Raw genomic sequence first — 26,403 nt, forward strand, 5'->3', positions numbered from 1 at the left:
TGACCTACACAGTTGAAAATCCATGAGTAACTTTACAGTCAGCACTCCATATCCACAGTTCCACATCCATGAATTCAACCAACCATGGAATATGTACTTCTGTAGTATATACTTATTGAAAAAAATCTGTGTAGTTTAAACCTGTGTTCAGGGGTCACTTACGTACATGTGTGTGTGTATAAACATTAAAAATATATATTATTTTAAAATTTGTTTTATTTTACACTCTGGTGAACTGCCTGCTCATATTTTTTGCCCATTTACCATTGGGTAGCTTGTTTTTTTTAATATCAATTTGTAAAAGCTCTTCATAAATTAGGAAATAACCCTTTGTTTATTGCAAGTATTCTAATATTTTCACCAGTTTATTCCTGGTCTTTTGATTTAGACTATGGTTTGCCAAATATTATATATACATATATATATATATACACATACACACACACACACACACATATATATATATATATATATACACATATATATAAAAGGAAGTTCAGGTTTTGCTTTCCAAAGATGACATACACCTACCTTTTTCTTTAACCAAAATCTGAGATGTCAAAAATGATTCTGAGAACACCACAGATCCTAAGCACCCCCTTCCTCCCAGCAAGTCAGGAATGTCATAGATGGCCATACAAGCCTGTATCAAATGAGAAACCAGAGTTAGACCAGTTCTCAGTCCTAAACATTCAGGGAAAGATCCACAAGAAATAGACCACAAAATACTAAGCCACATGGCAAAAAAATACTTGAGAATTTCTAAGGAAAACTCAAGTTATCTTGAAATGCAACTCAAACTGGGACATGACTTCAGGATCACCTAGGCTTCCCTGCAATTGCTCCTAGGTCAGAGGTACACTTGGGCTAGAAGAGGAATATCTTTATGTTTCTATGCTATGCTATGCTAAGTCACTTCAGTCGTGTCCGACTCTGTGCGACCCCGTAGACGGCAGCCCACCAGGCTCCCCTGTCCCTGGGATTCTCCAGGCAAGAACACTGGAGTGGGTTGCCATTTCCTTCTCCAATGTATGAAAGTGAAAAGTGAAAGTGAAGTCGCTCAGTCGTGTCCAACTCTTAGCGACCCCATGGATTGCAGCCTACCAGGCTCCTCCGTCCATGGGATTTTCCAAGCAAGAGTACTGGAGTGGGGTGCCACTGCCTTCTCCGTATGTTTCTATAAATTCCCTCAAATTGCTTCTCCTGCCTGAAAAGCAATGTAACAACAGCCTTTCTTAACTGTGACCACTGCTACATTCTACTATGTCCACATGGTCATGCATTCCTTCTTTGGTTTGGGCTCAAGTTCTGAACAAATCTGGAAAGTAAGATACAGGTTTTCACAGATATTTTTGGCTATATGTCAAAACATACAAACACTCCTTTCAGGACCAAAAAATTAAAAGAAAGCTGTTCAAGCTTTTAAGGCCAAGACAAATAAAAATAAGAGTCTTACATAGGTCAGGGAAAAAAAAAAAAAAAACTGGAGCAACTCAGAGAAAGCTCCTGAATGGATGGTAAGAAGGTTCTAATTTAGTTAAAAACTAGTGAAAATAAAATAATTCTGAGGACAATCTAGCAGAGGAAATGCAGAAAAATGGTATAAACCAGAGTTGAAGTCTGAGATGAGTTGGAGTCTGAGATGACTGTGAAAATCTGGTGAGGGATATGAAATAAGTTGCATGATAAGCCCTCCCCTCCTGGCCTGACATTGCTGAATGACCAGGTACAGAGCTCCTGAAACTAGAGTTCATTTTCATATCTTGATGTCCTTGTGTGGGACCCTGCTCTACCCTTAGGACAGAGACAAAAGACCTTGGCCTACAGAAGGGACTGAGAGATTCTAAAAAAAAAAAAAAGGTGGCAGAAGAGTTGAAAGGAAAAAAAAAACCCCATAAAGTCCTTTCATCCATGTTGTCATGATAAAGAAATGTATAAAACGATAGGCTTTATATTTTTGTTAACTTTCTTATTAGGCTTAACAACTAGAAGTGAGGTGAAGTCACTCAGTCATGTCTGACTCTTTGTGACCCTATGAACTACAGCCTACCAGGCTCCTCTGTCCATGGAATTTTCCAGGCAAGAGTACTGGAGTGGGTTGCCATTTTCTTCTCCAGAGGATCTTCCCGACTCAGGGATTGAACCTGGGTTTCTCGCATTGCAGGCAGATGTTTTACCATCTGAGCCAAGGTTAATTTAAATTTGTTTCAAAGAATTTTGAGTATCTGAAGACACAGAACCATCCTGGGCTACATGGTTCCTCTTACATGACAATGATCGATTCGGTTCCCAAGTCAGTTAGAAAGACAAATCCTGTAGCTCCTAATCCCCACTTTCTTATTTGGCCTCTGGTGTTCAGGAAGGGGAGAGAGGACATTAAAAAGAATATATGTAGTATTTTTTAGGCACTTGCTAAGTATTTCCCATATGTGGCAAGGGGACAGAAAAAATATGAAACATGGTTCCTATCCTCAGGAAACCTATAATGTAAAGTTGGAGAGATAAGAGCATTCCTACACATAAGTCAACATGTGACACACTATAGAATTACTCCCTAATTTTTGTAGTATAACCTTCGAGTACTCTAAGAACACAGTACTTGTAGGGAGAAGTCAGTAGGGCAGGCTTAAACGAAGAGGCAGAACTTAATCTCTGCCTGGAAGGGAGGACAGGATTTGGACAGAAAGCACCAACATCCTATTTTTTCTTTCCTATTTCATTAGCTGCTGCTGAATGGGTACTTAACACAGTACTGAACTCCTAATCACCGACTCCAGTGCAAAACACCTTCCAGAGCACTGCATAAGAGTCTAAGAAGAGAAGTAAGGGAATCTAAAGTCTAGCAAGGAGACAAAGTAGTATCTACCTAAGCATCAGAAAGTATTCATTTTCCAGTCTTAATAATGTTACAAAAAAGGCTCAATTAGTTCTAAAAGAACAACACAAAATGCTGACACAGACAGGGAGCAGGTACATTATAAAAACAGAAACTACTCACAACCTTAAAAAATTACTCATGTTGTCCTCCTCTCTGTAGACTACTTGTCCACTGATGATGGCAATGAGCATGCATTTTTTCCAAGTCATCCACCCCTGTGCACCCAGTTCCCCATCATCAAAATCTCACTGAAATTAAGTTCAGGCAGGAGTCACAGAATGGTCATAAGATGTATCTTGTACCCACATACACTACAACCAGAATCTTGGCTGGATATCCACCATCCTCTTATGCACTGCTTGCCAATTTTCTTTGTATCAGGATGCACTGGGGCAAGATGCACAGAGGATTCGGATGTGGCTGGGAGCAGCTAGTCTAGAAACTCTGGCTGCTGAAGACCACCCCAGGGACCAATATTTCTGTATCTCTAAACCCACTCCCCTGGCCCATTAGTAGAGAGGTCAGAAAGCTCTGCTCTGACTACCCCATTTAATGTTAGTTTGTTTCTATTTCCACAAGCTCCTCTTAAATAAGGGCATCAACACAGGGCTTGGAACATAGAGAAGCCAGTGAAAACCTGGTCTGTGTTGAGGTAGGCTTGTCCTCAGCTCCCATTTCCACGTGAGGTCAGAGAAATCTCAGCCACTTGAAAGAAGCCTTCTGAACCTCAGGAAGAGATATTTACCATCCCCTGGTGCCCCCTCCCCTCACCTCCAGCTAAGATTACACCGAGGGGTGCCTAGACACAGACATGTGGATGTGGTGAGCCTGGTACAGCTGCCTGGCACCCTCAGAAAGCACAGGTTCACCACTGCTGCAGCTGGAAGAGTAGTGAAGACAACTAGCTTTCTCTAGTGGGCTACCTAAGACCCTCACCTACTCCTACCTCACCCCTTGTAGATGTCCTTTATAGGCCATTCCTTGCCACTTGACCTTTAACAGCTCTGCTTACCGTCTTCACAAAGTATAAGCTATCTTCACTGTCCAGAGGCACGATTCTAGAAAAGGAAATTGATGGGAAAGACATGTATTAGATTTACAATGTTCTCTATTTTTCAACTTGCAAGCAACTCACACACTTAGATCTCTTTGGAGCTTTTTCAAAACACTGGGTTGCATGTATGCAAAATTCCACTCAGATGGAATCAGATCCACCCCCGACCCTACTCTAGTCTTTCCATGGGAAGCAGTCAGGATACAGCGGTCTCAGCTGAGCACACCCAGCTTTGAGCCCAGCCCTGGAGTGATGCCACTGCCAGGTGTGGAAGGGTGAAAAGATCATCCACGATAGCAGTTACACGGTAGCCTCTCTTATTTTGCTCTTAAAACTCGCTCCAAATGAGGACACACCATAAACACATACTTACCTTCCCTGATTATTCACAGCATGTATATGAAAAGCCATCTTGGAGCTGTAGACCCAAAACAAAATAAAACAAAAAAAGTCAGTCTGCTTTTGCAACCACTGTATGGCAAGCTCTCTAAACACCTGCCACTGCAATGCACCTGTGCTGGGCCCTCAGAGCCCCAGTGAGATATGTCATGTCCCTACATGCCCTAGGGTTTCATGCCATCAGCAAATGCTGGGCTAGTGTCTGACTCCAGTCATGGTCCTGCCTCTGTGCAGATTCTCAGGACTATCTTGACTCTTGGACAGAGCAGGAGAGAACTACGTGACTACTGCCCACGAGAGATTGAGAGAACCTCTACGTGCCCCAGGCCTCTGGCCCATGGCCCTGACATATTCTCCTGATCCTCTTCCTCTCTTCAACACCTGTGCAGTCAAGCTGCCATCCCTGACTACAGCCAGACTGCTACCCACAATCAACTGCTGCTGTATAATCAAGACAGGACTTCAGAACTGAGGAATAACCAGATAAACCTTTTGGCATTAACTCCTTTTGTAAAAGAAAGTTTCTAAATTGAATTGTTTATCTTTTTGCTATAACAAATGCTGGTCAGTCATATGCTAACTGCCTTTGTTCCTCTTGGGAGAATTTGCTAATCTGATGCAGTTTAAAAGAAGCGACCATGTGGAGAGAAAAGTGGAGTTCTAGAGTGGAGAACTGGCTCGCGAAGATTCTTCCTATCGCCTGGGTGTTCTCCTCTTGTTCTTTTCTCTAGCCAGGCTGGGACACTGCCTCTCCACCCCAGCCCCATGTAGGAGGCCATGGGATTGAGAGGTGGCTTGCCCCAGAAAGGCAGAGTGTTCTAGGCAAGGTGTCAAGGACAGGAGGAATGGATGACTCTGTCAGCCATGCCAATGGTAACAGAAGAGAACTCACTGAGACAGCAGCTATCATTCACTTTTCCAATCACTCTACAGGGCAGGAGTATGATCAAACAGATGCACAGAGAGCTCCCTATCTTGCCCAAGTCACCCAGTTGGAAAGCAAAGAAGCTTCCTTAAACTCAAGTCTGTCAGGAACAGATAGTATGGGTCAGCACACAGACTTAAGAAACCAAACTTCCTCTAGCCTTCTCTTATGGCCAGAGATATGAGCCACAAGACCCAGAAAAAAGGACAAGAAATCTTAAGCAAGCCTAAAGCTTTATATCAAAGAGTTCTGGCTCATTACCACTCACTCCTGGAGCTGTAGCAAAAGAATTCTTGTTAGTTTATTAACTTAGTTTTCTAAATGTTCCTTCTCACTACCTGGGGCTGTAGACATAAGAAAATGTGGGGCATGGAGCCAAGGTATCACAGTGCACATCCCAGAAGTGTTATTTATTTATTTATTAAAAATATTTATTTGCTTGGCAGTACTTAGTTGCAGCACATGGAATCTTCCATCTTTGTTGCAGCATGTGGAATCTAGTTCCTTGACCAGGCATAGAACCTGGGCCCCTTGCATTAAGTCCCTCCAGAAGTATTTTATATTTATCTATTAGCTATTTTATTTTTGGCTGTTCTGGATCTTCATTGCTTCATGGGATTTTTTTCTAGCTGTGGTGTGCAGGTTTCTCATTGCAGGGGCTTCTCTTGTTGTGGTGAACAGGCTCTAGGGCACCTGGGCTTCAGTAATTGTGGCTCTTGGGCTCTAGAAGCAAAGGCTCAGTAGTTGTGGCACACAGGCTTAACTGCTCTAAGGTATGTGGGATCATCCCAGACCAAGAATCATACCTATGTCTCCTGTACTAGCAGGCAGATTAATTTACCTCTGAGCCACCATGAAGCCACCTTTCCCCTCCACAACCCAGAAATATTCTTAAAGAAACTTTCTAATATTGGTGTCTTTGGTCTCCTTTGCAAAAAAGTACACCAAATGGCCCTAATATGGGACAGAAGGTTGAGTGGACTGGGTTCCTGAAGGTTTAGCTATGGACAAAGACTACACAGAAATCCACTGTGACATGCCAGGTGAGTGATGGCAAGACTGCCAGGAAGCCAAATTCCTAGATCATCTAGACGCTGAGACATGGCCGGGCTCAGGGGTTTCTACCATCTGAGAGGCAGATAAGGCCTAGGACAACTCTCTTCTAAGCAGTGACGATTTTCATGTGCCCAAGGCCCCTCATCATCACCACTAACAAACCTCACCATTCATGTCCCCAGCTTCATCTTTTAAACCTTGGAATCCACATCTGTCTGTTCTAGCACTGATATGTCTCCCATTCCAGCCTAATCAGTGTGTCTGATTCTGAAACAGTTCCTCCATCCTTGGCTTCTCAAATAAAGCCCCAATCATCAAAGACTCTCCTTCATATACTAATGATTTACCAGAACATTCCTCAAAGGGGAGACAGAATATCAAATACACGGGAGAAAGTTTTAAAAACACAAACATTAAATAAAAGTTTTTATTGATAATATAGGCCACTGCTTACCGTAAAGTTGCCTTAAACTGCATTAACTCAACGGAATTTAACCCAGATCCCAGGGTCTGCTCAGCTACCTCCTTGGCCTGTAAAACCAATAATAAAACAGAGATAATTAGCTTTCACAGCAGGAAAGAGTACATTCAGCTGTGAGGAAAGGGCCCTTTTTACATTTGGCCAGGAGAACACTGACCATCCTCTTTGCCTGACTACTCTGTATGTATCAATAAATTAAAGTGAAAACATCTTGTTAAGGGGAACAGGTACCTGGTTGGTTCAGGCTGGGTTCACATGTTGTTCAGTTGCTAAGTAGTGTCTGACTCTTTGTGGCCCCAGGATTGCAGCATGCCAGGCTCCCCTGTCCTTCACTATTTCCTGAAGATTGCTCAAATTCATGTCCATTGAGTCGGTGATGTTATCTAATCATCTCATCCTCTGCCATTCCCTTCTCTTGTGCCTTCAATCTTTCCCAGCATCAAGGTCTTTTCCAATGAATGGGCTCTTTGCATCAATTAGCCAAAGTACTGGAGATTCAGCATCAGTTCTTCCAATGAATATTCAGCATTCATTTCCTTTAGGATTGACTCATTTGATCTCCTTGTTCTCCAAGGGACTCTAAAGAGTCTTCTCCAGCACCACAATTCGAAAACACCAATACTGTGGTGCTCAGCCTTCTTTATGGTCCAACTCTCACATCCGTACAGGACTGCTGGAAAAACCACAGCTTTGACTAGATGGACCTTAGTCAGCAAAGTGATATCTTTGCTTTTTAATACACTCTCTAGGTCTGCCATAGTCTTCCTTCCAAACAGCAAGCATCTTTTAATTTCATGGCTGCAGTCACCATCTGCAGTGATTCTGAAGCCCAAGAAAATAAAATCCGTCACTGCTTCCACTTTTCCCCCTTCTATTTAGCATAAAGTGATGAGACTGGATGCTGTGATCTCAGTTTTTTTAATCTTGAGCTTTAAGCCAGCTTCACTCTCTTTAACCCTCATCAAGAGGCTCTTTAGTTCCTCTTTACTTTCTGCAATTAGAGTGGCATCATCTGCACATCTGAGGCTGTTGGATCTTTCTCCCAGCAATCTTGATTCCAGCTTGTGATTTATCCAGCCCAGCATTTTGCATGATGTACTCTGCCTGGAAGTAAAATAAGCAGGAGGACACTATACAGCCTTGTCATAATCCTTTCCCAATTTTGAGGCAGTCAGTTGTTCATGTCTGGTTCTAACTGCTGCTTTTTGACATGCATACAGGTTTCTCAAGAGACAGGTAAGGTGGTCTGGTATTCCTATTTCTTTAAGAATTTCCAGTCTGCTCTGATCCACACAGTCAAAGGCTTTAGCATGGTCAATGAAGCAGAAGTAGACATTTTACTGGAATTCACTTGCTTTCTCTATGATCCAATGAATGTTGGCAGTTTGATTTCTGGTTCCTCTGCCTCTTTGAAACCCAGCTTGTACATCTGGAAGTTCTTGGTTCATATACTGCTGAAGACTGGCTTGAAGGATTTTGAGCATAATCTTACTAGCATGCGAAATGAACTCAACAGTATGGTAGTTTGAACATTCTTTGGCATTGCCCTTCTTTGGGACTGAAATGAAAACTGACCTTTTCCAGTCCTGTGGCCACTGCTGAGTTTTCCAAATTTGCTGGCATATTGAGTGCAGCACTTTCACAGCATCATCTTTTAGGATCTGAAATACCTCAGCTGGAATTCCATCACCTACACTAGCTTTGTTTGTAGTAAAGCTTCCTATGGTCCCTTTGACTTCACACTCCAGGATGTTTGGCGATAGGTAAGTGACCATTACCACCATAGTTGTCCGGGTCATTAAGATCTTTTTTTTTATAGTTCTTCTGTGTATTCTTGACACATCTTCTAATCTCTTAGAAGAGATCTAAGAGATTAGAAGAGATTAGACATCTCTTCTAATCTCTTCTACTTCTGTAAGGTCCTTACTATTCACATGGAAACACTTCATTCAGGCAGGTTGGCACTGGAACCTGATCTGGTGAACTGTAATCAGCTGGGATGGTGCCATTATGAGGCCTGGAAAAATGCTTTCTCCTACCCTCTCCCTAGCTCTTGGGGAGGGACCACTGCCCTCAGTATTTCTTGCCCAGATGCTATCAACATGCAAATAAATAAAGTTAAAAAATCAGTTAAAAAACAAAGGTGCAGAATTGATATCAAAGAATAACCTGTTGTTTTGCATAAGCTTTCAGTCCAAGGGCTGAGAAATCCCAAGTACTGGGGGGATTCAAGTTCAGTGAGGAGGGAAGATGGCAAGAAACTGGTGACTAGGCTACAGTCTCTTTGATATCTACAACACAACCTTTCTAATGTCAAATGATTTGCTTCAGGAGAGGTCCTATTGGCAATAGGAGGAATCAAGCCAACTCGTCTCATCTGTTACCAGGTTAGATATAGAATCCAACTCAGCACGGCAGGTTAACCACAAACAGCAAAAAAGAAAATGGTCAGAACAAGAGAACATACATGCCTATCAAGGAGAGGCAAGTTAGCTTTTCTAGTCTTTAGTTAATTTTTTAGAACAAAGAATTATAGGAAATCAATTTATGTAGCTCAAAACAAACTGATCTAACTTTATTAAAAGTCATAGCAGAATAATCTCTATTTCTTTAATTTTTTTAACTTTTGAAATCATTTTAAACTACTAAATAAAACAATATACTATAGTTTGATTTTTATTTTTTTTAACACAATCAGATATCTACAAAGAACTGCTAATCAGCTGTCATCCATAAGACAACAGCAGGTCCCAGGCATCACAAGCTTAGTACTCTTAAGGCATCTCTTTATCTGGTGCCCAAGCTCACACACAAAATTAAGTATAAAAAGGTGTCCAAAGGTAAAACAAATGGATAAGAAGTTTCACATTAAAATAACCAAGGAAAGAGAAACGTGGTATTGAAATTACCTTTATGAGACTGGAAGTTTTAGCATAACATGCAATGGCAGCCAAAACAGCCTCAATAACAGTAGCATATACCTGTGACAAGAGCCTACTTTAAAAACAAAAAATAAGGGTTACCTATAGCATCACAAGGTTTCATCAAAAGCTGCATGCACAAAAATGACATTCTCTAAGAAACTGATTTTGAAACAGAGAAAAGTATAAAAACAGAATTTGTTGATTTCTAGACCTTTTAAAAGCTGTGTGCCCCATTCCAACTTTTACTTTGCTCTTGTTAAACCATGATAAGAATCAGCTTTTTTAAAAAAATTATTTTTAATTGAAGGATAATTGGTTTACAACACTGTGTTGGTTTCTGCCATACATCAACATGAATTAGCCAAGGTATACCTATGTCCAGGAGAAGGCAATGGCACCCCACTCCAGTACTCTCGCCTGGAAAATCCCATGGACAGAGGAGCCTGGTGTGCTGCAGTCCATGGGGTCGCTAAGAGTTGGGACACGACTGAGCGACTTCACTTTCACTTTTCACTTTCATGCATTGGAGAAGGAAATGGCAACCCACTCCAGTGTTCTTGCCTGGAGAATCCCAGGGACAGGGGAGCCTGGTTGGCTGCAGTCTATGGGGTCGCACCGAGTCGGACATGACTGAAGCGACTTACCAGCAGCAGCAGCATACCTATTTCCTGCAGAGGAAATAGCAACCCACTCCACTATTCTTGCCTGGAGAATCCCATTGACAGAGGATTCTGGCAGGCTACAGTCCATGGAGTCTCAAGAGTTGGACATGACTTAGCAACTAAACCATCACCACCATACCTATGTCCCCTTTCTCTTGAACCTCCCTACCACCTCCCAACCCATCCCACCCCTCTAGGTTGTTACAGAGCCCCGGTATGAATTCCCTGAATCATACAGCAAATTCCCATCGGCTATCTATTTTACATATGGTAGTGTATATGTTTCTATGTTATTGTCTCCATTCCTCCCACCCTCTACTTCCTCCCTACCGCCCACCCCCCATCCCGCCCCGTGTCCTTAAGTCTGTTCTGTATGTCTATGTCTCCTGTGCTGCCCTGAAAATAGGTTCATCACTATCATTTTTCTAAATTTCATATATGAGTTAATATACGATGTTTGTTTTCCTCTGACTTACTTCACTCTGAGAATCAGCTTGTTTTAATTCTGCTCAAAAGACCAATTCTCCCTGTTTGTGATTTAACAGAAGAAAATGTCAACTACAAATTGCCAAGGGCATACGCCATCTGTCTCTTCGGAGACTGAACCCTGTGCTGCTGCAGCTGTTACCTTTGACATGCCCTGAAGGCAGTCCAGGGTGGAGGAGAGGCACTCTGCTCCAAGGAAATTGGTGGAACAGATCTTTAGATAGTTTGGTATTTTCAGAAACTGATCCCAATGCTTTCATCTCCTCACATCTAGAAAAGTACTAAATCCCTTCATGGTGACATCAGCTCCTGGTGACTAGCAGAAAATCTTTTGTAAAGTTAGACTGACTGCACTGAACTCATCCTTCACAAAAATTATATACATTGACCTTCCCCCACTGGCAATGTGGAGCAGTCTCTCAGAACTATCTGAGCTGCTGTCTCCTGGGCTGCAGTCCTCATTTTGCCTCAAATAAAACTTAACTCACAATTCTCACGTTGTGCCTCTTTTTTTAGTTGACAAAAACTGTATAAGTACTCTGACCCTCAAAGAGGACCTGAAAGGTGTCAAGACACAGAATTGCTGCTTCTCTAGGAACCAACCACACCACAACTTCAAGTAGTCTCCTCCCCTGCTAAGGGCTGGTTGCTACTGGAACCTCAGAGTAGGAGCCCTCAGGGGACAAAAGAGATTATCTGACTGCAAAGACAGCCTCCATTTAAATGCAAATTAACGGGTTGGTGGCATCTCTGACTCAATGGACATAAGTTTTAGCAAACTCCAGGAGATGGTGATAGACAGGGAAGCCTGGTGTGCTGCCATTCACTGGGTTGAAAAGAATCGGACATGACTTAGTGACTGAAAAACAACAGCCGTAAACCACTTTCTAAATATCAGATTTAGAGAACAGAGAATGCTTCTGAGGGTGTTAGGTAAAGAGTCCAAAATGGAGATTAAAAAGCGGCACTAAAAGGCAGATAAAGAAATTAAAAAGCCCACAAAAAAACAGAATTGAAAAAGCCCATGAAAAATAGAACAAAGGGAAAATCTATACCAAGGAGCTTTGGTGGGAAAAACATGCCCAACACGCCCGCTTCCCTAGTTGGTCCTGGATACAAGCCCTTGACTGACATGAGGCAAAACAAATCAGACTCCAAGCACTGCTTGGGGGCAGGGAACAAGGACATAAAAAGAAAAACCTAAAATGGGGTGGGACCCACTCCTTTGGGGTAGGTCGGCCCTCACATCTTGGGGAGTATATTTTCATGTCACCTGTTTAATAAATCCTGCCTATGTGAGCTTTATAGTCTGTTGTTTTACTTCTTTTACTGTGACAAGACAAGGACCAAGGAAAGAACCACACCTGACAAGGGGAAGGACCCCCTGGCCCTTCCTAATCTTGCTCTTCTTAACTGACTTTGCACTTCCCAAAGCCATTAGAAGAAGGGTGTTTTCTTTGCCATATGGGGAATGCCATGAAGATCTCTAGAAAATCCCAATCTGGTTCCCTATTGGGTAGAGTTTTTCAATCTGCATTTTGGGCCAGCTAATTCTTTGTTGGTGAAGATAGTCAAGTCTACAGGGTCACAAAGAGTTGGACAAAACTTATCAACGAAACAGCAACAATTCTTTGCTGGGAGGTCTGCCCTGTGTATTATAAGATATTCAGAAGCATTCCTGGCCTCTCAGTAATACCCTCAGTTGTGACAACCAAAAATGTTTCCAGACACTGCCAAATATCCCTGGGGGTGGGGGCTGGGAAGGGACTAGTGGGAGTGGTGCAGTAAAATTGCCCTTGGTTGAGAACCATTGCCTCAGGAGGAGACCCAGGGTCTTATTAGGATAATTACAGAGAGAAGGGGGCTTCCCTTGTGGCTCAGTACCGTCTGCACTGCAGGAGACCCAAGTTTGATCCCCGGGCCAGGAAGATCTCCTGGAGAAGAAAACAGCAACCCACTCTAGTATTTTTGCCTGGGAAATCCATGGACAGAGGAGCCTGGCAGGCTACAGTCCATGGGGTCCCAAGAATCAGATACAACTTAGTGACTAAACCAGCACCACTACCTGCAGAGAAAAGGGGCTCATTCACAAGGCCTCTCAAAATATAGGGGAGGTATCTGGCAATTAACTGTCTAATCTAAGAATATGCCTATGTTTAAGCCTGAGAATCCTGTAACAGGTAAAGGAAGGCAAAAGGAGGGAGTTTGATAGCAGGAAGGATCAGAGAAATGATTTGGTCATTCTCATCTTATAGACAAAAAAAAGTAGGGCCTATAGCAGTGCAATAAGTTGTCCAAAGCCATAGAAAATGACACAGTTGAACTCAGGTCTGCTCTTAGCCTTGTGCTTTTCCATTGTGCCACACCACACTGCCAATTTCCTTCTTGGCTTCCACACCACACCTTTTCATGGCAGATAAGAGACTGGAGTTGGGTAGAAGAAAATAAGAAACAACACATGACAAAATGACAGCTCCAAGGTTCAACATATCCTGAAGACTGTTGACTAGGCTACAGCAGAGGGGTATGTCCTGGTAAGGAAGGTGTCCAGCAGGGACACTGTCCAAGAGCTTGGTCACTTTCAGATATGACAAGAAACCTTCACATCTCAACTCTAAGAGCAAAGATTTATAGAGGCCAAAAATCTACCTTCCTCTCTTCCTCACCCAGCTGAATTCAAATATCACTTAGTACCATTAGTCAGGCTGACACCCTGCCTGGCTTTCTCCTATACAGACTCTCAGGCAAGAGTTCAATACAAAGCTTCCTGACTTCTGACTCATAAAAAGGGCTGGACAGGAGTCCAGAGACCCATGATTAGGGAAGGGCCTGCTCTATGCCTGGATAGTGCTGCTACTACCTTCACTAGGACTCCATTAGGCCCCAGTTCCACTAGCCCTGACTTAACAAATCACCTGATGTGGGCCCAAGCACCACTTAACATCCGTCTCTGAAGTATAGTACCAATGGATTTGGTTTAGGCAAAATGTCTAAGGGTCCAGAATGAGGATCCAGGGCAATGGTTAAGCACAGCTGGCACGGAAGTACAAGCAGGTACAAAGCAAGATAATACATATCCATCAACATATGAGAATGTGGCTGAATTGCTGCTAAAATAAAGAAAACCCTGACAATCATCTATACATACTGTAACTGCAGCTACACAAAACCTGTATGTATAATTAAAAAAAAAACAAAAAAGTATACATTAAGATACTAATACGCAGTGTCAAAGAGGAAGAATTACAGCTAATCTTATTTTTTTTTCCTTTATTTTCAAATTTTCTAGTGTGACTATATTACTTTATATGTTTTGGACAGAGTCATATGGGTCCTACTCTAGAAAGTCTGATTTAGTGGTTTTGAGAACTACTATAGCCTGGGAAACATATTTTTTTAAAAAGATCCTTAAATGATTCTCTGTGGTCTGTCTGCTACCTTTGGGAAGCACAGACCTAATGAGTTTATGCCAGGATATCTAATTAGGTAATAACAGAACTCTAATTAATGTTCATATTTCTGAATGAAAATCCCTTTATGGAATTCAGAGATTCCTGAATTATTATGGACTGATTATGTCCTTCCAAAATCCACAGAGATACCAAGGGAACATTTCATGCAAAGATGGGCTGGATAAAGGACAGAAATGGTATGGACCTAACAGAAGCAGAAGATATTAAGAAGAGGTGGCAAGAGTACAGAAAAACTGTACAAAAAAGATCTTCACAACCCAGATAATCACGATGGTGTGATCACTCACCTAGAGCCAGACATCCTGGAATGTGAAGTCAAGTGGGCCTTAGGAAGCATCACTACGAACAAAGCTAGTGGAGGTGTTGGCATTCCAGTTGAGCTATTTCAAATTCTGAAAGATGATGCTGTGAAAGTGCTGCACTCAATATGCCAGCAAATTTGGAAAACTCAGCAGTAGCCACAGGACTGGAAAAGGTCAGTTTTCATTCCAATCCCAAAGAAAGGCAATGCCAAAGAATGCTCAAACTACCGCACAATTGCACTCATCTCATACACTAGGTAAAGTAATGCTCAAAATTCTCCAAGCCAGGCTTCAGCAATATGTGAACCGTGAACTTCCAGCTGTTCAAGCTGGTTTTAGAAAAGGCAGAGGAACCAGAGATCAGATTGTCAACATCTGTTGGATCATGGAAAAAGCAAGAAGAGTTCCAGAAAAGCATCTATTTCTGCTTTATTGACTATGCCAAAGCCTTTGACTGTGTGGATCACAATAAACTGTGGAAGATTCTGAAAGAGATGGGAATACCAGACCACCTGACCTGCCTCTTGAAAAACCTATATGCAGGTCAGGAAGCAACAGTTAGAACTGGACATGGAACAACAGACTGCTTCCAAATAAGAAAAGGAGTACGTCAAGGCTGTATATTGTCATTCTGCTTATTTAACTTCTATGCAGAGTACATCATTAGAAACACTGGGCTGGAAGAAACACAAGCTGGAATCAAGATTGCCGGGAGAAATATCAATCACCTCAGATATGCAGATGACACCACCCTTATGGCACAAAGTGAAGAAGAACTAAAAAGCCTCTTGATGAAAGTGAAAGAGGAGAGTGAAAAAGTTGGCTTAAAGCTCAACATTCAGAAAACCAAGATCATGGCATCTGGTCCCATCACTTCATGGCAAATAGATGGGGAAACAGTGGAAACAGTGTCAGACTTTATTTTTTGGGGCTCCAAAATCACTGCAGATGGTGACTGCAGCCATGAAATTAAAAGACGCTTACTCCTTGGAAGGAAAGTTATGACCAACCTAGACAGCATATTCAAAAGCAGAGATGTTACTTTGCCAACAAAGGTTCGTCTAGTCAAGGCTATGGTTTTTCCAGTGGTCATGTATGGATGTGAGAGTTGGACTGTGAAGAAAGCTGAGCGCCGAAGAATTGATGCTTCTGAACTGTGGTGTTGGAGAAGACTCTTGAGAGTCCCTTGGACTGCAAGGAGATCCAACCAGTCCATCCTAAATGAGATCAGTCCCAGGTGTTCTTTGGAAGGACTGTTGCTAAAGTTGAAACTCCAGTACTTTGGCCACCTCATGCGAAGAGTTGACTCATTGGAAAAGACTCTGATGCTGGGACGGATTGGGGGCAGGAGGAGAAGGGGACGACAGAGGATGAGATGGCTGGATGGCATCACCGACTCGATGGACATGAGTTTGGGTGAACTCCGGGAGTTGGTGATGGACAGGGAGGCCTGGCGTGCTGCCAATTCATGGGGTCGCAAAGAGTTGGACACGACTGAGCGACTGAACTGAACTGAAAATCCACATGGAAGCCCTAGCCCTCAATGTTCGGAGGTACAGTTGGGCCTTTAAAAAGTAAAGTTAAAGGCAGTCGTAAGGGTGGGGCCCTAATCCAACAGGATTCGTGTAAGCCCATGAGCTGCAACTAATGAAGCCCATGCGCCCTACAGCCCAAGCTCTGCAACAAGAGAAGCTACAACAATGAGAAGCCCACACAATGCAGGAGTAACTTTCCCGCTCGCCACAACTAAGCTCATTCTTTGTAGGGACAAAGACCCAGTGCAGCCAAAAAAAAGAAGTAAGGAAGCCTGGTTCTTTATTTTAAAAAAAGAAAAAAAGAAGAGTTATGGTATTTAAATGCATGGATGTGCAGGTAGGAAGTCTCTGAGTTCTGGAGAAGGAACAGATGGCAAACCTGGCAGAGTCTCTAGCCTAGACTCCAAGATGAGAGACAGGGTTGAGACATCTTGGGAGACTACACAGCTCTGCTCGGTCTTAAACCAAATGCCCTACCCAATATCAATCTCAAAAGGAGGTAGATGTGATGGTCTCAACTTCTGAGTAACTTAACTCTGAGAAATAAAAAGTGTAATAGAAATGAAGACTTACATTTGTTCAGTTTTCTTGGGCAGTTTGTTGTCATCTCCTGTGAAAGAGGACCATTTATTACAAATGTGAGATTACAGGAAATGCAAACACTTTACAAGGAGACTAGAATTTCCTATTTTGAAGGAGATGTTAAGGACTGTATTCTTTTTCTTTTGAGTTAAATACTGTACACGTACAAGTAATAGTGAAACCTAGCTTCTGTGAATATCCTCCTAGACCTTTATCCTGGACAATGATCTTGACAACACACTCAGCATCACCACTAAATACCAAAGAAGACATGTGGAATCTTCAGCTTCAGAAAGTTTCTGCCTCTATATTTAATCTTTTTAAAAAGAAGGTATAAGTAAACAGGCTCAGTTCTACCTCTTTTTTTCATCTCAATTCAACTCAAGTCATGTTATGTTCAGAATCTCTCAGCTTACATAATAACTCTCAGGAGAAAACCTGGTTTCTGATGTACTCTCCTCTGTGGAACAGTGCTGGGATCCTCATTTATTCTTCTCTATGTCTCTTCGGAAGTCTGTAGCTTCGGGTTAGCCCAGCAAGGAGGACAGCTTCAGTCAGCCTAGCCTTTCAAGAGCATTGACACTTGCTCCTATCAATGTTCCCAGCTTATAGGTACCCTTCTACTGTGGCTCTTCCTCACTTTTCTCATAAGATTAATAGGCACCTGGCTGAGTCATCCAAGCTCCCACTGCAGCCCATATCTCCTCCAACTATCTGCAACTGCAGCTGACTCATCTTTGCCTTCCCTCTGATACCAATTACATGGTCTTACATATGATTAGAACTAATATATACTGAGCTGATAATTATTCCTCCTGAAATACACTCTGTGTGAAATGTGTTAGGCACAACTTTCCACTTGGAACCAGAGAGGGAATTAGAGGCTATAAAATGTGTTTCTGAGGAAAGTAGTAAATCCTGAGTCCATCTCTAGTTCATGGGAGAATAGGCAAGCTGATGAGACAACTTACATGGACTTACCCAAGTAAGGAACATGAGTAGCTCCAAAAAAGTATGTTCTTGAACAAGCCAAGGGTCCCTTTGGTGAAACACATTGTACTACCTGGATGTCAGGAAAAAAAGTAAAAAAGGAGACTTTAAAAAGTGTACAATTAATGGAAATCCATTTTATTTTACCAATAGCTGATTTATTAATTTTTAAAGGCATCCGACGCAATGGACCTGAGTTTGAGTAGGCTCCGGGAGTTGGTGATTGACAGGGAAGCCTGGTGTGCTGCAGTCCATGGGGTCGAAAAGAGTTGGACATGACTGACTGACTGAACTGAACTGAAAAGGCATAGGGGAAAAGGTCACCTTTAACTGTTGTTTTTCCAAAGATATCTTTTGTGTGTTAACTTCGGCTATTTTGTGAGGTTGCTGTTGGGTCAGCCCAGGATGCTAAAGAATTAACAATTTAGAAGGAAAAGAAGACAAAATGTGCTTAGGTTTTGACTGTCATTAATATTTAGTCCAGACCTTTCACAGTGAGGACCTTGGTTGACATGATATGTAGACGTGGAGGGGCAGCTACAAACTCAGGAAAGGAGGTGATACCCAGGCCCCCCCTTCATCTGTATTTCATCTTTGTACACAGGCCTTCCAGGAGAGAAAATAAGTTCTCTAGATTTTTTAATTCTTATTTTTCTTCCCTGCTTAGTTGTTCATTTATACAGATGGAAATGGATGTCCTTTTCTCCTTTGAAAATCCAACATCTCATCAGGGTTCCTAGGATAGTAGGTTCAAAATGCAAAAATGCTACCACAAAAACTAAAGGAAAGGAAATTAGTACAGTATATTAAAAATAGCTAAGTAAATATAACACAAATAACCATTCCTTCTATTTCACTCCATTGTTTAAGTCACAAGAGAAAATAATGGCATTTTTCTGTAACCCAAGTTATAGACTTGAAATTAAGATTTAATTCTGACTAATCTAAATCATACCATAGTGAATATGATCAACATAGTCATGAATCTAAATGAAAAATCATGTACATAATTCTAATTGTTGGTTAATAGGCTTATTTCCAACATGTTCCTTGGATTTCCAAATTTTCCCTAACTAAAGGCTTTTCTTCAAGGTGCCATGTATTTCAAATATGCTTCCTTAGATGATGTCAGAAATTTATGTAAGCATATATTAACCTCAAATTTATTTAAATGCAACTGACAAGGGATTAATCTCCAAAATATACAAACAGCTCATACAGATCAATATCAAAAAAACAAACAACTCAATGAAAAAATGGGCAGAAGATTTTAAATAATGAAAAAATTTCTTCAAAGAAGACATACAGATGGTCAAAGGCACGTGAAAAGATGCTAAACATGTTTAATTAGAGAAATGCAAATCAAAACTACAATGAGGTATCACCTCACATTGATCAGAATGGCTATCATCAAAAGTCTACAAATAATAAATGCTGGAGAGGCTATGGAGAAAATGGAACCCTGCTACATCATTGGTTGGAATATAAACTGGTGCAGCCACTATGGAGAATAGTATGGAGGCTCCTCAAAAAACTACAAATAGAGCTACCATATGATCCTGTACTCCTGGGCACATATCCAGAGAAAATCCTAACTGGAAAAGATACATGCACCCCAATGTTCACTGCAGGATTCTTTACAATAGCTAAGACATTGAAACAACATAAATGTCTATCAACAGATGAACAGATAAAGACGTGGTACATATATACATAATGAGCTATTACTCAGCCAAAAAAGGATGAAATAATGCCATTTGCAGCAACATGGATGGACCTAGAGATTTTAACAGTAAGTGAAGTAAGCCAGAGAAAGATAAATATCATATATTAAGGCTTACATGTGGAACCAAAAAAAGAAAAAATTACAAATAAACTTACTTTGCAAACGGTAAGAGACCAACAGGCATAGAAAACAAATGTATGGTCACCAAAGGGGAAAGGGGGATGGGAGGAGGAACAAATTAGGAGGTTGGGATGAACATATACCCATTATTATATATAGAATAGATAACAAGGACCTACTGTATAGCATAGCCAATATTACAAAATATAATAACCTATAAGGGAAGAGAATCTGAAGAATATATATATGTGTGTGTGTGTGTATGTATAACTGAATCACTGTGCTGTACACCTGAAACTAACACTATTGTAAATTGACTATACTTCAAAAAATTTTTATTGATGTTTACACTAAAAAGGAAATTGGTACAATAGGATCTGCATGTATAATGAAAAACTGCTCAGATAATCTGAATGTGCAGATTTAATATCACCTATTTAATTTGTAAATTATTCACAAATAGCACAGAAATGGAAAAGTTAAGTATGTCACCTTGGAACAGAGCTGAATGAAGATGAAAGTTCGTAACTAGGGCCCCCACTGCCCCAGGACCAGCTCTCAAGTGAGTTCCTTAACTTCATTATGTTTTCATATTTGTATAATAAAGCACTCTGATTATTATTAAAAGTTGTGTAAATAATCTGCTAAATGTTTGTTTTAATAGACTATTTTTAGAGCAGTTTTAGGTTTAAAGAAAGACTGATCCAGGAGTATAAAGAATTCCCATATTACCTCCTCTCCTTCCCCCTGTCTCCGCAATTTCCCCTATTATTTGTCTTATAATATATTTGTTTTAACTGATGAACTAATATTGATAAATTATTATTTTTAAATATTTATTTTTATTTATCATCTGGCTGTTCTGGATCTTAGTTGTCGCACATGGGATCTTTAGCTGTGGCATGTGGAGTCCAATTCCCTGACTAGGGAACTGGGCCCCCTGGATTGGGAGCATGGCGTGTCTCAGCCACTGGACCACCAGGGAAGTCCTGATAAATTATTATTAACTAGAGTCTACCGTTTATATTAGGGTTCATTCTTCGTATTGTACTTTCTATGGATTTTGACAAATGTATAATGACGTGCTCATCCTTTTAGTATCATACAGAATAATTTCACTTTCCTAAAAATCCCCTGTGATCCATCCATTCTCCTTTCCTCCCAAACCCCAGGCAATGACTGATCTTTTACTATCTCCACTGGTATTTTTTTTTTTTGGCTGTACCACATGGCCTGTGGGATCTTAGTTTCCCGTCCAGGTACTGAACCAGGGCCCTTGGCAGTGACAGTGCAGAGTCCTAACCAACAGACCACCAGGCAATTTCCTTTACTGTACTGTCTCCATTGTTCTACCTCTTCCAGAATGTCACACAGTAGAAATCATACACTATGCAGCCTTTGCAGATTAGCTTAACATTTTAAAATATATATATTTATTTGTTTATTTGGCTGCATCAGGTCTTAGTTGCATCATTCAGGCTTTCTAGCAATGGTACACAAGCTCCAGAATGTGCAGGCTCAGTAGTTGTGGCACAGTATGTGGGATCTTAGTTCCCAGACCACGGATCGAACTGGCGTTCCCTGAATTGCAAGGCAGATTCTTAACCACTAGACCACCAGGCAAGTCCCTAGCTCTTCAGCTTAGCAGTATGCATTTTAGGTCCCTGCATGTCTTTTTGTGGGGCTTCCCTAATCTGGGTTCAATCCCTGGGTCGGGAAGATACCCTGGAGGGCATGACAATACCCTCTAGTACTGTTGTCTAGAGAATCCCATGGACAGAGGAGCCTGGCAGGCTGCAGTCCTTGGGGTCACACAGAGCAGGACACAAGTGAAGTGACTAAGCAGCAGCAGCAGCAACAGCATGTCTTTTTGTGGCTTGATAGCCCTTTTTATCACCGGAACACAGTCTACTATATAGATTTACCACAGTTTTATTTATCCATTCACCTACTAAAGGACAACTTGGTTGCTTCCAAGTTTTGGCAATTATAAAAAGTGATGTTATAAATAAATTCCTTGTGTAGCTGCTTTTTGTGTGGACATAAATTTTCAACTCTTTTGGTAAATACTAAGGAGCATAACTGACGCTAAAACGATGTTTAGTTTTGTAAGAAACTGCCAAACTGTTTTCCAAAGTGGCTGCACTATTTTGCATTCTCACCAGTAATGAACGAGAGTTTCGGAAGCTCCATTCTCTCCAGCATTTGGTGGTGTCAGTGTTTCAGCCATTCTAAGGTGTATAATGGATGGCTAAATTATCACTCCAAACATTTTAGAGCACAATCCTCACTGACTCTTCTACTAGTCTGTGAGATCCTCCAAGGCAAAGACCATAAATAATTTCCTCAACCTAGCATAGTGACTGGAACATAGTCAAAAAGGATTACTAAATTAATGAGTGAAAGCCCTTTGGCTTTGGAGTCATAAAGACCTAAAAATAGAAACTGGCTGTATCATCCACAACATGAGTGTGCACTGGGGCTGGTTTCTTTTTCTGTAATTTTTTGAGATAAAATTCACTGTTTTAAAGTATACATAAAAAAATGTACTGATTTCATCATTGTGTTCTTTCATCCTCCTTATTGTTCTAAGAGTCCTTCCTTTTTAAATCATTTCTTCATTTCACCCAAACTTCCTTTAGTCATTCTTTTTATTAATACTTATTTTTATGTATTTATTTGGCTGCTCTGGATCTTAGTTGCAACATATGGCCTGTGAACTCTCAGTTGCAGAATCCAAACTCAGAGTTGCAGCATGTGGGATCTAATTCCCCGACCAGGAACTGAACCCAAGTACTCTGCATTGGGAGCGTGGAGTCTTAGCCACTGGGCCACCAGGGAAGTCCCCCTTTAATCATTCTTTTAAGGTAGGTCTGCTGGTAACAAATTCTCTTAAGTTTTCTTTCATCTGGGCATGTCTTGATTACCTCATTACTAAACGGGATTTTCACTGGATATAGATTTCTAGGTGATAGTTCTCTCTCAGCACTTGAAATGTAACAGTCAAGACATAAACTTAGGCTTGGAATGACTATTTTCAAGTTAATTTAAAATTCTTATTCTACTATTGATACTAATTGGCTATCTTAAAGTTTGGCTTGTAATTTTTTTATCCTTTTCCTTTCAAATATTTTAAAATTAAATATGCTTTCAAATCATACCTAGTACTTTTATATAAAAACAGTTTTTAATCACTTTTTACACCAAAACAACTTCAAGTTTAAGGTTAAATCAATTCACTAATTCGAAAAGTTCCATTTATCCAGCTCCCCTCCTCCCCAATTGATAATAAAACCAATTAAGCACCAGGAAGTCAAGTCACTCACCATGTGTCTGGCAAAGCTCCCACTGGGACCAGTGCTGCGTACTAGGTGCCCTTCAGAAGGGAAGTTAAAGTTGCCAGCATTGAGGTTTTCTCGTGTGGAGTGATTACCAAAGAGAACGAATGGCTGCCTATTAGGGCTAGAGTGGCAAATCAAAAACGTGATTAGTGAAGAGATTCCTGGCCAAGGAAACTTCTAAATGAGGACATTCTTGGGCTTCTCTGAGTGGCATCCTGCAGTTTGAGCAAGGTGATCAGTACAGTCCACCTAACGCTCCCTGTTAGTTGAGAAGAGAAGACATAACTAAACCGAAGTCACATTTATATTTTCAACTTCTCCTGCTGCTTAAGGAGAAAGTTCTGTAAGTTTGCTATTCATGATGCAGAGACAGAGCAAAATCTCAATTTTATACAGCAGCATTTTGATAGAAATATACATTTTCAAGAATGATAGCAGTTGTGATACACTGAAGACAGACAACAGAGCTGTTAACCATTCCTGTATAGCTTTTAGGAGGGAAGGAGGAAAGCCCAGCTGCAAACTTTCTCATACCTGCCCATTCCTGCAACCATCCCCCCTTTACCCTCTTTCCTCTTGGCTGCAATGCTTCCTTGTAGTTTCTGTGCTTTCTACTCTGCCCTCTATAATCCATTCTCCACATGGCAGAGAAGACAATCTTTTAAACACACAAAGCCTTTACTTTTAGAAGGGCTAAAATTTTTACATAGCCAACAGGGACTTACATGTCCTAGACAATTTCCTTAGCTCCATGAAAGGCCACTCTCTCCCAACTCCCCCTTTCAGGCAAACTCAAATTTATTTTCCTTCACACACATTTATGTTTCTGATATTTTCATCTCAGGACCACAGCTTTTCTCCCTTAATATTCTTACTTATCATTCACATCTACCCCCAGAGGTCAGCTCTGGGGTATGGTCTTCACAGTAACCATGTTCTTTTCTCCTTCAAGGAATCAGAGTTTTGCAATTACATATTTTTTTTGTGAGGATGCTTGATTAATGCCTTATTTCTCCACCATGCTATACACTCTATGAGGGAAGAGACTGTGTCTGGTTTATTTTTTAATCATGTATCTGTTGTTTAGTATGTCATGCCTTCTCAACAAATAGTCAATGACTATAGGGTATTTTAAAAAGATATTTTCTGCTACAGATTGAATGTTGTGTCCGTCCAAAATTCAACTTGCTAAAATCCAAACCACCAAAGTGATGGTATTAGGAGAGAGATTTGGGGAAGTACTTAGGTCATAAAGATAGGGCCTTCATGAACAGGATTATAAAACAGACTTATAAAAAGCTGTTCGAGAGAGATCCCCTTGCCCCTCCTGCCACATGAAGTTATAGTGAAATGACAGCCATCTATGAAAAAGTAGGCCCTCACCAGACACCAAATCTACCAGTGCCATGATCTTGGACTTCCCAGTCTCCAGAACTGTAATGGAGAAATAAATGTTGTTTATAAGCTACGCAGTCTATGATATTTTTGTCACAGCAGCTAAAACATACTAAGCCAGCTTTCTTTATCCCATATCCTTTCCTGAAAGTGTCCTTATGATAGGGGCAGAGTAAAGGGACAAAGCAGATGATTAAATAGTTAATCCCACTAGGAGACTGTAAATAGAAAGAATATGGTAGACCCCTGTAAGTTTATGATTATTCAAGAAAGTAGGTTTGCTACTTTTGTGGTTACCACAAAACCATGCAACAGGAGCACAAAACACGCCCCAAAACATTAAAACAATGGTGACATGAGACCCACATCTTGCCCAGTGAGCTCAGTAAGCTAGGACATGCTCTCTGCACCCAACAAAAAAACAATAATTTGTGGACCTAGTTTGACCATGTAGGGACAAGAAAACTCTCCTGCTCAATCTAGAGGAGTAGCTGATGATGGAAGCATGACTTCTGCTCCAGAAAGTCAAAGAAGATTTCCCCCTCCCCACTTTCTATGATTATAAAATTGTAGCCCAGAAGGTTCTTGGAGATGTGGTATCTGTCAACTGCCCCCTTGTAAGCCTCAAAAGCATCCTATTCTAATAAATCACTTCTTACCTATTACTTTGCCTCTTGCTGAATTCTCTTCTGTGCTGAGACATAAAGGACTATGGTACTACTGCTCTCTGGAGCCCCCAAAATGACACGTTTCACTTAAGAGTATGTCATGCGGAAAATCCTTTGTATTTCTTTTCACTGTTCTTAAGCATCAAACTGTGGTTTTTGAAAGTAAACATGACTCTGATTCTATTCTGATGCTTAATTTAAGCTAAGTGACACACTGAGCAGAAAAAGATGACTCTGAATCCTAGTCAGGTAGTCTGTCTCCTTATCAGATTGGACTGGAATTAGGGAAGAAAAGAAAGGAAAGATCTACTCTCATTTATAAGCCTCTTATCCTTCTCCATCAGAGGCCAGACAGACTATAAACCACCATCACAGAAAACTATACAATCTAATCACATGGACCACAGCCTTGTCTAACTCAATGAAACTACGAGCCATGCTGTGTATGGCCACCCAAGACAGACAGGTCATGGTGGAGACTTCTGACAAAACGTGGTCCACTGGAGAAGGGAATGTCAAACCATTTCAGTATTCCTGCCTTGAGAACCCCATGAACAGTATGAAAAGGCAAAAAGATGGGCACTGAAAGATGAACTCCCCAGGTTGGTAGGTGCCAAATATGCTACTGGAGATCAGTGGAGAAATAACTCCAGAAAGAATGAAGAGATGGAGCCAAAGCAAAAACAATACCCAGTTTGTGGATGTGACTGGTGATGGAAGTAAAGTCTGATGCTGTAAAGAGCAATATTGCATAGGAACCTGGAATGTTAGGTCCATGAATCAAGGCAAATTGGAAGTGGTCATACAGGAGATGACAAGAGTCAACATCGACATTTTAAGAATCAGCAAACTAAAATGGACTGGAAAGAGTGAATTTAACTCAGGTGACCATTATATCTACTACTATCAGCAAGAATCCCTTAGAAGATATGGAGTAGCCATCACAGTCAACAAGAGAGTCCGAAATGCAGTACTTGGATGCAGTCTCAAAAACGACAGAATGATCCCTGTTCTTTTCCAAGGCAAGCCATTCAGTATCACGGTAATACAAGTCTATGCCCTGACCAATAGTGCTGAAGAAGCTGAAGATGAACGGTTCTATGAAGACCTATAAGACCTTCTAGAACTAACATCCAAAGAAGATATCCTCTTCATTATAGGGGGCTGGAATGCAAAAGTAGAAAGTCAAGAAATACCTGGAGTAACCGGCAAATTTGGCCTTGGAGTACAGAATGAATCAGGGCAAAGGCTAATAGAGAACACACTGGTCATAACAAACACCCTCTTCCAACAACACAAGAGAAGACTCTAACACATGGACATCACCAGATTGTCAATACCGAAATCAGATTGATTATATTCTTTACAGCCAAAGGTGGAGAAGCTCTATACAGCCAGAAAAAACA

At 41.1% G+C, this 26,403-nt stretch overlaps 1 protein-coding gene across 3 annotated transcripts in view; it reads right to left on the minus strand.

Moving 5' to 3' along the window:
- Positions 1 to 26,403, minus strand: part of DNAAF9 (dynein axonemal assembly factor 9) — a 173,379-nt gene that overhangs the window by 70,969 nt on the left and 76,007 nt on the right. For 2 of the 3 annotated variants that reach the window (XM_025263999.3, XM_006042749.4), the window contains 8 exons: positions 22,920 to 23,055; positions 17,739 to 17,820; positions 16,749 to 16,785; positions 9,703 to 9,790; positions 6,767 to 6,843; positions 4,306 to 4,350; positions 3,891 to 3,936; positions 532 to 643 (listed from right to left, as the gene is read on the minus strand). In XM_025263999.3, coding sequence (XP_025119784.3) covers positions 532 to 643; positions 3,891 to 3,936; positions 4,306 to 4,350; positions 6,767 to 6,843; positions 9,703 to 9,790; positions 16,749 to 16,785; positions 17,739 to 17,820; positions 22,920 to 23,055 — 623 coding nt within the window. The remainder of the gene's footprint in view (positions 1 to 531; positions 644 to 3,890; positions 3,937 to 4,305; positions 4,351 to 6,766; positions 6,844 to 9,702; positions 9,791 to 16,748; positions 16,786 to 17,738; positions 17,821 to 22,919; positions 23,056 to 26,403) is intronic. The other variant, XM_006042748.4, reaches the window with a different exon arrangement.

The sequence above is a fragment of the Bubalus bubalis genome, chromosome 14, assembly GCF_019923935.1.
Source record: "Bubalus bubalis isolate 160015118507 breed Murrah chromosome 14, NDDB_SH_1, whole genome shotgun sequence".
In the NCBI taxonomy this organism is placed as follows: domain Eukaryota; kingdom Metazoa; phylum Chordata; class Mammalia; order Artiodactyla; family Bovidae; genus Bubalus; species Bubalus bubalis.